Source organism: Stomoxys calcitrans, chromosome 2 (genome assembly GCF_963082655.1).
Source record: "Stomoxys calcitrans chromosome 2, idStoCalc2.1, whole genome shotgun sequence".
NCBI lineage: Eukaryota > Metazoa > Arthropoda > Insecta > Diptera > Muscidae > Stomoxys > Stomoxys calcitrans.
The window spans coordinates 28,769,722-28,782,616 of record NC_081553.1 but is presented as its reverse complement, the minus strand read 5'-3'; the positions used below and the strand labels follow the sequence as shown (position 1 = coordinate 28,782,616).

The 12,895-nt window shown below is 39.0% G+C and overlaps 1 protein-coding gene across 2 annotated transcripts; it reads right to left on the bottom strand.

The window, feature by feature from the left end:
- Positions 1 to 230: 230 nt before the first annotated feature.
- Positions 231 to 12,456, bottom strand: LOC106080556 (uncharacterized). Of its 2 annotated transcripts, none has more exons than XM_013241971.2 (6): positions 12,255 to 12,456; positions 7,144 to 8,210; positions 6,761 to 6,989; positions 6,500 to 6,691; positions 2,017 to 3,480; positions 231 to 1,950 (listed from the first exon to the last, which is right to left on the bottom strand). In XM_013241971.2, the coding sequence occupies exons 1-6, from the start codon at positions 12,358 to 12,360 to the stop codon at positions 359 to 361; spliced, it is 4,650 nt and encodes a 1,549-aa protein (XP_013097425.2). In that variant the 5' UTR covers positions 12,361 to 12,456; the 3' UTR covers positions 231 to 358. The 2 variants fall into 2 exon arrangements, with proteins under 2 accessions (XP_013097425.2, XP_059219480.1); XM_059363497.1 differs by lacking the exon at positions 12,255 to 12,456 and adding an exon at positions 9,044 to 9,064 and having other exon boundaries at positions 232 to 1,950.
- Positions 12,457 to 12,895: the final 439 nt, after the last annotated feature.

Below are 12,895 nucleotides of genomic sequence, written 5' to 3'. Positions count from 1 at the left end.
TAAAATGTGGCTACAACAACAACCATTTACCTAACTGTTAGATCTTTGGAATCGATTCTAAGCTTACTCCTGGGAAGACACACTAGCCACCCACCATTCTCTTTTTCCTTTCATTGGGCAAACGGTTATTATTTTCCTCCAAACCCATCCTCCTCCCTTCAAAACTTCAATTGTATACTGGGGTTTCTTGTGTGTTTTTAATGTATATTAACTAATAATAATAATAATTACAATAATAATAATAATAATAATAAAATATTTATTTACAAAAATATAAAAACAAACAAAAAGCTTTGAAGATTCTCAATCTGGCTTTCTTTTCACTACACACTAAGCTTCCTCCATTGTTTTGGAACATTCAACATGACTTCGCCGTCTGCTGTTTACTCTTGATGATGTTCTCCAATGGAGGTCGAATACTTTCCAAATCATGTTCCGGGCTTAGAACAAATATGGGCGAAGCAAACTCTGGATCGAGTGCCAGACTTGTTTTGCCCGAGTGATAAGGTGGAGGAGCGGCACCAGCCACTGCAGCAGCACTTTCATAATAGGCCACCTTCTCCTTGCCCCTCTTCAACATAATGTAGACCACAAAGACACATATCAGAAGGGTGGTACTGGTGGCGGTAATGAACAGGACCAGCTGAATGGTGCCTTCATGCGATGTCACCACTTTGGCATAGGTGGGCAACTCCTCGCGACGATGTATAAATTGCGTCCGTGTAATATCAGTGCTATAATGGCCTCCGGCCAATTTGAAATCACCACTCGTTATGGTGGTCTCAATGGCAAAGGCCACGTCGATTTTGTCCTCATCATGCAATTCAAAGTGCACCAAGGCTGTGCCATCGGGGAACTCTTGTACTCGCAAATTTTCCACTTGGCGTCCCAGAAGTTGGGTGAGTTCATTGCGTATAGCATCGTAGATATTGTGCACCGCGGTACCGGTATTATTTTGCAAATGCATTTCCACTATGACTTTGGAAATGGGTGTGGGAGTGCAGTTGTGTTCGCCCTTTTCGAACATGGGCGAGGAGTCCAGCTGATTACCGGCGGAGTCAACACACCAGCAGTACTTTTTGTTGCACTGAATGGGGCTGAAGGCACCGTTTTCATCGCAGGACACCGGAAATGGGGCACTTTGGGCCAATGAGCGGCAGCGGGTGGTCTTAACGCGTATGGGTTTCACCGATTCCACCACCAGCTGAGAATCCAGCAGGGAGTTGGCCAACTCTACACGATGTTCATCGGCTAGCAGATGGGATGGCATTGAAGTTGCTGCGGTGGTTGAATCGCTGTTTTCGTGCTCTCTCACATCCACTTCATGAGCTCTAGCCTCAATTGGGCCCAAGTCAAACATTTGCTTCCTCTCTTCTTCCTCTTCTGAGTCCAGGAAATTGTCGAAATCCGTTAGCACTGTCATTTGTCGTATAAGTTCTTCCATCACCACAAATTCATTGGAATCCTGCTGCATAAACCTTCTGCCCTGGCGACTGTTACACACCGGTTCTATGTCGCGGGTAAGCGAGCCCTTCAAAGGAGCACCCTTCTTATCGGCACACCAGCATACTCCATAGGGTGAGGGAGCCTGATCCAAGGGCACGCTCAAACCATTTAGATCGGGTTGTTTGCCCAAACATTGCACTGGACTCCAGTGGCCAGTTATGGGGTCACATCTGGGCTTAAACCACACCGATGAGTGGCCGGTTCTCTGGGCCGCCAAAGTATTTTTCAGTTTTAGTCTTTCGCATTGGGTCAATGCTGGGCATACGGAGTTGCATGCCGTCTCACTATGGAAAAGATTTTTGGTCTGACAGCTGTTGCCCTGCAAATCAATTGTCACGGCCACACAGCGATTGGCCTTGGGATTGAAGCGGTAACGTGTGGCATTCTGCAAGGCAGATTCCTTGGCCAGGCACATATGGTCCATGGATTCAAAGCAAACATCCCCTGCAAGGTAGCCAAAAAAAAAGTCTTATGAATTTTGTTGTAATTTTTAGGGAATTAACCACTTACTGGTCTTGGTACAGCAGACTCCTCGATTGGTCACCGGATTCAATTGGCAGGTATGAGAACTGGGACACGAATCATTTTCGCTGTGAGGCCCACAACTCACCTCGACGCTGCTCTGTTTTAGAGGAACACCCTCAGGGCAGACCGACTCTCTTCTGGGCACACATATAGGCATTTTGGGACAGGGCTTGTCCACACACTCGACATTGATTAGCTGACAATCCTCATCAGCCGCACAATTGATTTCGGCACAAAAGTCTCTGCATTCACAGGTCTGGCAGCCATTTTCGTCGACCTTATAGCCTGCCTCACACTCCAGCGTAGATTTACAGCTCAACGGTTGACATTGATAGGCCGAGTTCTCTACGCACACAGGATTAGAGCCTTTGACACGAGTGCCATTCAACTCTTGTCCGTGTTCATTAACACACCAGCAAAAGCCATTGGGTGAACACTGTATCTGTTTCCATTCGCCCGTCTCTAAGTCACACAGGGAAATGTTCATCTTCTTTACAGGTATGCCCAGTTCCGAGGACTGATGCATTTGTATGGCCTGCAGATGTTGACAGGCCGTCTTCATTTGGGGCAAAACACATTGGGTACCACAACCATTGGAACAGCATCTCTTGGCACCCTCACAATGAGAATCAGTGCGGCATTCGTAGGCGCATGCATTAGTGTCGACATTGTCCGGCCCCGGAGGCACCAGATAAGGACATTGTCCGGGTTTTCGTGCCAAACATGCTGGCACCGGAGCACAATATTCCTCATCACAAGACACCTCGACAATACGGCACTCCTCATTATCGCCACATAGAACATCTTGGCAGGGGTCGCGACATTGGCAGGCAGGGCAACGTGTTATGGGATCCAAATTAAAGCCATATTCGCAGCCCATGCGGCAAGTCAAATCCAAGCAGTCGATGTCATTGCGCAATTGGTCACAGGACTCATCGGTAACATTGAAGCCTCTAGAGCGTGGAATTTCGGTGCCAAAATTGTCTACACACCAACATTCCTCTACATCCAATTCAATGATTTCCTCATCGTTGACTGGGCGCTTAGGTGCTGGCACCACCTTTTTGAAGTCGGTCTCAAATAGTTGACCAACCAGACTCTGTTCACGATTTGAACCCATATCTATGACTTTGGCATTGCGACCCATAACAGGTGCTGCCACCTGCACTTTGAGTAAACTATCATCGACTCTGTAGAGCTTTAAACGTTCCGTATCGCGTTTGCTGCGTTTAGGCCTAGCATTGCTGGCCAACAGCATGCGCATGCGGCGAATGGTGTTCTCTTCGAGAATTTTCCGCTGTTCTGCTCGTGTGACTTTGATTTTGCGATATGTGCATTGACGACTTTCATAGTTGCCTTCTTCCGTGCAGCGTGGTGTAGGTAGTGCTAGTTTCATACCTTCTTCGGTGCCTTCCATTCTCTGCGAAAAGTCTCGAAGATATTCACACACTAAAGCGAAGGAGAGAAAGGTAAGAAATGAAAACATATTTTGAATGGATTATGACAATTTCATAAAAAATTATTTAATCTCCTTAAAGTCCTCTAATCTCCTTAAAGTCCTCTGAGAGCAAAGCAATTTTTCTTACCGACTTCACCACACGTCTCACACAAACTTTTATAAAAGTCTCCTTCCAACATTCCAAAATGTTTCTAAACGACTCTCCCAAAAGTCTCCCACCGATTTTTGCAAAAGTCTACTATCAACTTTTCTATAAGTCTCCAAATACCCCGATCGAAATTTTTCGAAAGTCTTCCGCTAAGACTCCCACTGACTTTCCCAAAATCTCCCGACGACGCGTCGGGAGACGTTTGCGAAAGTTTTCTAACCGATTTTCCTTAAAATATTGCAAAAGTCTCCCACCGACTCTATCAACAGTGTTCCGTAGACATTTCGAAAAACCATCTTTTGAATTTTCCATAAGTTTCCCACCAATTTTTCCAAAAGTCTATCACCGAATTTTTTAAAGTATCCCACAGTCTTTCTCCGACTTTTCCCAAAGACTCCATCCGACTCTATCAACAGTGTTCCATCGACATTTCCAAAAGCCATCTTCCGAATTTTCCATAGTTCTTTCACCGATTTTTTCAAAAGTCTCTCACCGAATTTTCCGAAATATCCCACCGTCTTTTCCCAAAGTCTCCCTCCAGCTTTTCCCAAAGTTTCCCTCCGACTTTTACCAAAGTCTCCCACCGATTTTTCCAAAAGTTCCCCACTAACTTTTCTCAAAGTATACCGCCAACTTCTGCAAGCCTCCCAACTTTACTAAAAGTCTTCTATGGGATTTTCGAAAAGTCTCTCGACGACTTTGTTAAGAGTCTACCATTGACTTTCCTAAATGTCTGCCTACTATAACACCGACTTTTCACACAAAACTTTCCCAAAATTCACTTACCGGCTTTCCCAAAAGTCACTCAAAAAAGTCTCTAACTTTTCTTTCCAAAAAACCCCTCAAAGATTTCAAAATTCTCTCGCCGACTTATTCAAAAATCTTGTACCGACTTTTCTAAAAGTCTTTTACAGACCTTTCCAAAAGTCTCTTATCGACATTTCCACAAGTCTCCTGTCGACATTTCCACAAGTCTCTTGTCGACATTTCCACAAGTCTCTTGTCGACATTTCCACAAGTCTCTTATCAACTTCTCCACAAGTCTCCTAGACTTTTTCACATTTCTCCGTCGACTTTTCCAAAAGTCTCCCACCAAATTTTCCCAAAGTCCCTTACCGACACTTATCACAGTCTTCCATTGAATTTCCCGCCGACTTTTCCCAAAGGCTCCCACCGTCTTTTCCCAAAGTATATCACCGACTTTCCCAAAAGTCTCCTTCAAAAGCCTTTCACCGACTTTTCCGAAAGTCTCATATCGATCATTTCGAAGGTCTTTCACCGACTTCGAAAAAAGTATATCATTGACATTTACCAAAGTCTGTTATCGAATTTTCCCCAAGACTCCTACTGATTTTTCCAATAGTCTCCATCCGACTTCCCCAAAAAGTCATCTTCTGACTTTTCCACAAGTCTCTAAGCAATTTTCCAAAGTCTCCCACCGACATTTCCAAAAGCCCTCCATAGACTTTTCCAAAAGTCTCCTTCTGATTTTTTTAAAAGCCTCCTGCTGGCTTTTCCAAAAGTTTCCTAACGACAATTCCGAATTCTCCTATCGACTTTACCACAAATCTCCTATCGGATTTCCACAAGTCTCTCACCAACTTTTTTCAAAGTCCCTCACCGACGTTTCCAAAGTTTTTATTGACTTTTCCAAAAGTCTCCCATCGACTTTTCCAAAAGTCTTTCACCGACTTTTCCAAAAGTCTTGCACCGACTTTTCCAAAAGTCTCCCATCGACTTTTCCAAAAGACTCCCGCAGACTTTTCCAAAAGTCTTGCACCGACTTTTCCAGAAGTCTTGCACCGACTTTTCCAAAAGTCTTGCACCGACTTTTTCAAAAGTCTTCCACCGATTTTTCCAAAAAGTCTCCCATCGACTTTTCCAAAAGTCTCCCATCGACTTTTCCAAAAGTCTCCTATCGACTTTTCCAAAAGTCTCCCATCGACTTTTCCAAAAGTCTCCCATCGACTTTTCCAAAAGTCTTGCACCGAATTTTCCAAAAGTCTTCCACCGTCTTTTTAAAAGTTTTCCACCGACTTTTCCAAAAGTCTTCCACCGACTTTTCTAATAGTCTTATACCGACTTTTTCAAAAGTCTTCCACCGACTTTTCCAAAAGTCTTCCACCGTCTTTTGCAAAAGTTTTCCACCGACTTTTCCAAAAGTCTTCCACCCACTTTTCCAATAGTCTTATACCGACTTTTCCAAAAGACTCCCGCAGACTTTTCCAAAAATCTTCCACCGACTTTTCCAAAAGTCTTGCACCGACTTTTCCAAAAATCTTCCACCCACTTTTCCAATAGTCTTATACCGACTTTTCCAAAAGTCTTGCACCGACTTTTCCAAAAGTCTTGCACCGACTTTTCCAAAAGTCTTCCACCGTCTTTTCCACAAGACTCCCGCAGACTTTTCCAAAAGTCTCCCATCTTTTTCAAAACTCTCCTATCGACTCATCCAAAGTCTACCACTGAATTTTCAAAAAGTCTCCTGCCGATTTTACCAAAAGTCTATCACCGACTTGTAAGGTTTCAAACTTTAGTAAAAGTCTTCCTAGGTATTTTCGAAACTTCGCTCATCGACTGTTTTAAAAATCTTTTCACAAAGTTTTCCACCGAATTTCTCAGAGTCTCCTACCAATTTTCCAATAGCTCCCCATCGATCTTGGTAAGTTTCCCAACTTTACCAGAAGTCTTTTATTGGATTTCTCACCGTCTTTCAAAATCTTTCGTATTTTCTTTTTTAAAGTTTCACGTCGATTCTTGCATTGACACAGTTCCCCACGAATTCCTCTTCTTGTACAGTCTTATCTGATTTTTCTACCAATCTAGAATATTAAACCCTCTTTTCTATCAAAAAAACGCACTTGTTTGTTGATGTCCTTCTGGCTTTCCTGCATTCATCTCCGTGGGACAGCAAACACTTTCCGCTTCGCCGCGAAGTTTTGTGCACACATAAGCACTGGGGCATATAATTTTGTTCGACATGGAACGCGATGATGTGGCATCGGGTACGGCATCAAAGAACGATTGTATTTCTCGGCCATAATCTTGACGTTCTATAAAAAGCCATAAGCCGAAAAAGGAAGGAGTCAGTACAGGTTTGTTATTTAACTCGAATTACTTACCCTTGTGACAAAACATTACTTCACTGGTTACATTGTCCACCAATGGTGTACCTACTGCACAGGGATTCGAATAGGCCAATGTGGGTTTGCAGATGGGCCAGGAGGCACATAAGGCAGAGCCTGATTTACACATGGGATCTGTGGCAACTTCACATTGAGAGCCAATAGGACATTTGAAACCATCACAAGGTTCAGAGCATTCACAGGTGGGGCAGTTGTTGTGGTCGTTCTTGAGGAAAAAAGGAATTTTTAAAAATTTTGAATTTTTTTTTTGATTTATTCAACACAAGCATGTATCACAATGGGCTAAAATAATCTAAGTGAGTCTGTTTAGAAAATAGACTGTCACTCTAACACAGGGAACATTTGCCTGCTTAACGCACCTTAAATCCATATTCGCATACCGCTGCGCAAATATTAGTGTCACATTTATTTTCACTAAAACTGCGTCCCATTTCCGAACGGCTGATCATATTCTCCCAACCCTCACAATTGACAGTGGTGGCAGCTCCCATGCTGCCACTGATCTTGTGACCGGTGCGAGGATCCACACACCAGCACACCAAACCATTGCGCGAACATTGTCGTGGTGCAAACATACTATTCGGGCCACTACAATCTGGTACATAACCTCGTCCTTCACGTTCATTGACACTCAACATCTCCGACATGGCCTTTACCTGTTGACAGTTGGTGACATTATGAGGCTGTTGGCAATTGTATTGACATCCCGAGGTAAAGCAACATTTTGCCATATTTGGACATTCTAGGTCATGGGTGCAGGGGGTACCGCACAGGTGACCAGTGGTTGGACTGTACTGTTCGGTTTCAGGCGCTGGACATACACCGGGCTTATTGAATCTCAAAGCACTGGGGCAGCAGACACCATAATCATTACCACCCTCCACCATACATTTATAGAGGGGAGGACACTGTGGCTTGCCTTCCTCCAAGCCGCACAGGAATGGTCTCATGCTGGTGCTACCATCCTCTATAGCCAAGGGAAGGCCAGCTGGACAGAAGTTGCCTAAGGAACGCGCCTTTTTACATGTCGGCACGGGGGGACAAGGCTCAGATTTACACTTGACATCAACCAGCTGACACGATTGGCCATTGGGACAGTTGTGACCTTCGCAGGGATCACGACAACGGCATTGCGTGCACCCAGTTTCGGGATCCCTAGCAAAACCCGACGGGCAGAACATGCGACAAGCTGAGGCGGGACAATTTTCCGGTTCTCTGCATTGTACATCCTTTTTGCTGGCATTTCGGGTTCCGGGAATCTCTACACCATACTCATCGACGCACCAACAATCTTCACCTCGCTTTGCACTCATGCATTGGATCTCTTCAAAGCGACCGGATTTATCACATCTTGGCACACGCACCCTGAAGGTCTTGGAGCGTCTATTTACCGAGCGTCGCAAATGCTGGCAGGCCGTCAAATTGGCTATGAAAAGAGAGTGAAAAAAATGTTTGTTTTAATTAGCAGCAGTTGTGAAAATATCATCCAACCCTAATAGAGTTTTTGAATGGAGACCTTTGTTTTAAATGTCTACACTCTATACTAAGAAGAGAGTTCATAGCAAAAGTCACAATTTTCATGGCTTAAGGTGAGTAAATCCGCTTTTTTTTCTATAAAACAGAAATTTATTTAAAAAAACTCATTTTCACTAAATTTTTTTTAAAAACCAAACTTTTAATAAATTTTGAGGAAAAACTAATTTTTAAAATTTTTTTGGTAATTTATGCCCTACACCACTATTATGCCCTACACCACTACTGTGGTACAGGGTATTATAACTTTGTGCATTTGATTGTAACATTCTCTTGACTCTCGACATATATATTGAATTTAATGGAAATCGGTTCAGATTTAAATATAGCTGTCTTATATGTATATCACCCGATTTCCACTCCAAGAGCCACTGCAAGCGCATTTTTTGATTAATCTTGCCAAAATTTTGCTCCCATGTATGGTAGGTGTAGGGTATTATACAGCCGGCACCGCACGACTTTTGCCCTTCCTTACTGGTTTTTTGTCCATTTATCAAAAATTATAGTTTTTTTAAATCAGAATTTTACTTAATTTACAGAAAAAAAATTTCGTCCAAATTGAAACTGAAAATTTCGCTGAAATTTTAAATTATTTTCTTAATATTTTTTTTATTTTATAATAAATAAATTTTTTGAACGAAAATTTGTTGTCTTTTTGCCTTTTTTTTTATTTTATTTCTTTTTTACTATTCGACTCTAAATGATTTGCTAAATGGAAGCACAAACCCCTTTCAAGTTCGTTGTGAATTTACGTATAAATAATAAGCAAATGAAAGCAAAAGCGAAAGTGTCAGCTTAGCCGCTGAAATCACGTGCGTCAATCACCAAATATGGTGTAATAAGAAATACCACTAAAACTGATTATCATGGTCTCTCACAGACGTCATTTTTTTACGCACACTTGCTTCATGACAGTGGTTGCCAAACCAACGCGTTGGTTGGTTCAGCTGAAAAGTTGAATGAATGACTAAGAGAGATGATGAACGAATTTGAAATCCAGTTCTAGCATCCAAGCGTATAACGGTATGATGTAATCCTCACACACACATGCATGTTGTGAGTTGTGGTGGTGGTGTGAGTCTGTATAGGGGCACATAAGAGTCCATTCTATTTGCCGCTAAAATAGTTTTAAAACGACTTCAACGAAATGCATGAATGACTGGACAAACTGTTGGCCAACAATTACCGAGACTGACAGCCGAGTTACATTTAATGCAGCAACTCCAAGGCATAAATAGAAAATTTTTTGTAATAAAATGTTGTGTTAATGAGGTAGGTATGTAGCTGGGGAAATGAAAGAAATTTATATTAAAAGACAGATTACAGAAAACTATATAGACTATAGACCCTAGCTTTGCTCCCATCCGTGTAACCTTTATTTTTTATTAATGCAAACATGTTTGTTTAAATTTAATAACATTTTTTTACATGATATTATTTTGCCATATAGACCGATCTCTCGATTGAAGGTCTTGGGCTCATAAAAGTCGCATTTATTGTCCGATTTCGCCAAAATTGGGACAGTGAGTTCTGTTAGGCCCTTCGATATGCTTCTTTAATTTGGCTGAGATTGGTCCAGATTTGCCTATAGCTGCCACATAGACCGATCTGATGTAAGCTTTGGGCCCACTTCATTTTATGTCATGTCGTTTTATTTCATTTCATTTTATTGTATTTTATTTTATTTTATTGTATTTTATTTTATTTTATTTTATTTTATTTTATTTTATTTTATTTTATTTTATTTTATTTTATTTTATTTTATTTTATTTTATTTTATTTTGTTTTATTTTATTTTATTTTATTTTATTTTATTTTATTTTATTTTATTTTATTTTATTTTATTTTATTTTATTTTATTTTATTTTATTTTATTTTACTTTATTTTATTTTATTTCATTCATTTCGTTTTATTTTATTTTATTTTTTTTTTAATTATTTTGTTTATTAAAATCGTCGTATGAGTAATGCAGACCATACGTAAATATTACTAATACACAATGCAGTCCTAACATTTCTAAGTGAAACCATTCACACCATACGGCCCTCGATTGTAAATTCTTTATTCTGCCTAGACAAGCTGTCTAATCACTTGTTCTTCAACATGTTTTCATTCATCGTTGCCCCATGTTGTGTTTTTGTTCATTGACTTCATTGTCGTCGTAGTATTCCCCCAGTCGCCTTCATTATCATCATCATAATCGTCATTAATGAAAATGAAACTTTTTCTCACAGTTTCACACACACACACACACACTCATAAAGCCAGTCTTTCGAGTAAATGTTAGTAGATAATGGCAAAAATAGTTCTACTGACATACATTTTTTCCCTTCATACCAACCAACATGTTCGAAACGAATACAAGTAAGTTTGAGTATCTATACAACATGGGGAGACATGTGTGTCGTCGCACATGATATGACATCCAATAAGCGACCATTGGGTTTTTTTGCGTTTGGTTATTGTTTTTGTAATTCTGCCTTCAAATGAACAGTCTTGGGGTCTACTTTTTGGGTAAATAAAACTACCACAGATACCTGAATTTCGAAATAATACCACAACGCATACGAAGGAAATGTTTATGCGAACGAACGTCACCTCCACGGTAAGCGTCATCATCGCTTACCGTGGAGGTGACGTTCGTGACGATGAAGCGCGGCAAGAGGAAATGCGGTTCAAAAAACATTGTAAATTTCGGTTATTTTACAGCTTTTGTGATTTAGTGTTATTTTTGTAGTTGCTTTTTTTGCTTATACAACCGCAAGCAGCTGTACATTTACACTACAACTATACTAAGCTATTGTCGTTGCTTCTTTTTTTTTCATTGTTAAAAATGCCCTAAATAAGGCAAAGAAAACGGCGAGAAAAACATAACATCTCATAAAAGCAACTACAACTTGCGCCAAGTGTTAAGTCGAATGTTGTTGTTGCTCTTTGAATGAATGGTCTGATGGATGGTTAATGAATGGTTGGTGCTTTTTGTGTTTTTTCTATGTGGTTGACCACAGCGTACATATAGGGAGTGAAACAATCAGATAATGCAATCATTTGTGGAAGACGTTACAGCGTTGCCGATTTGGGGTTTTTCGTAAAAATTTGGCAGAATTTCAAAATAAAATAAAATAAAATAAAATAAAATAAAATAAAATAAAATAAAATAAAATAAAATAAAATAAAATAAAATAAAATAAAATAAAATAAAATAAAATAAAATAAAATAAAATAAAATAAAACAAAATAAAATAAAATAAAATAAAACAAAATAAAATAAAATAAAATAAAATAAAATAAAATAGAATAAAATAAAATAAAATAAAATAAAATAAAATAAAATAAAATAAAATAAAATAAAATAAAATAAAATAAAATAAAATAAAATAAAATAAAATAAATAAAATAAAAAAATAAAAATAAAATAAAAATAAAAAAATAAAATAAAATGAAAAATCTAAAATAATATAAAATAAAATAATATAATATAAAATAAAATAAAATAAAATAAAATAAAAAAAAAATTAGATAAAATTACTGGACAAAGAAATCCAACCATAAAATGAGACAAACAAAATAAAAAGGATCGAAAATACGGATAAAATAAAATAATATAAATTAAAATTAAAAATAAAACAAAATTAATTTAAATTAACAAACATTAAAGTAACATGAAAAATTGCTGCTTGTGGCAACACTCTTCACAATACCTTTTAAGCAGTTCGACAAAATCGAAAAACAAATTGGGCGATCGCATTTTAGTATTGTGTGTGCACAGGGAAGTATCATAATGAAATGTCATTGACATTTTATGTTGAAGCGGTTGTTAAAAAAATTGCATACCATGTAAAAACCCACAAAAACCCATATAGCAGTAAGTATACAAACGTTAATGCATACATATGTATGTATGTACATTCATAAATGGATGCTTGTTGCACTTACCATGTGAACGTGAATGACGTCCTGCATCGGTTGCTGCCACCAAACATGCCAAAACCAGAGCGGCAAACAGAAAAAGTCTCAGCCACCGTTGATCATAACCCGCCATATCTTTCCGGCTATGTTTTAAACACAAACAGCATCAAAAATTTCCCGCAAGCCAACGATCTTTCTCTTCCTCTTGATTACTGAGCTTGCTTTCTCTCTCTCTCTCTCTTTCTGTATATCTTTTACTCCTTTGATAAAACTGTTGTCAATGACGGTGTTGTTGTCGGTTTTTGAAACAATGCAAGTGAGGTGTGTTGCCAACAATAACTTTAAGACAACTTGTTATTGTAACTGTTGAAAGGTGGGGGAAAATATATATAAGAAAAGAGAAAATATTAACATTAGCACATACACAACATATGTAAATATGTATATGAGCAAAAAATGATCAATATATGTATGTTTGTATGTATGTATGTATGTTTTTTATGATACACATTTTGTGAATATAAAGACAGAATACTCGCATAACGGTGTGAATCATTAATGGTTTTATTTTGGCGAAACCAACAAAATTCTTTTATTTTCTTTTGGGCCATTAAAAAAGCATTAAGGTTTTTGGTTTTTTTTTTGATACTCTAAGCATGCATTTGAAT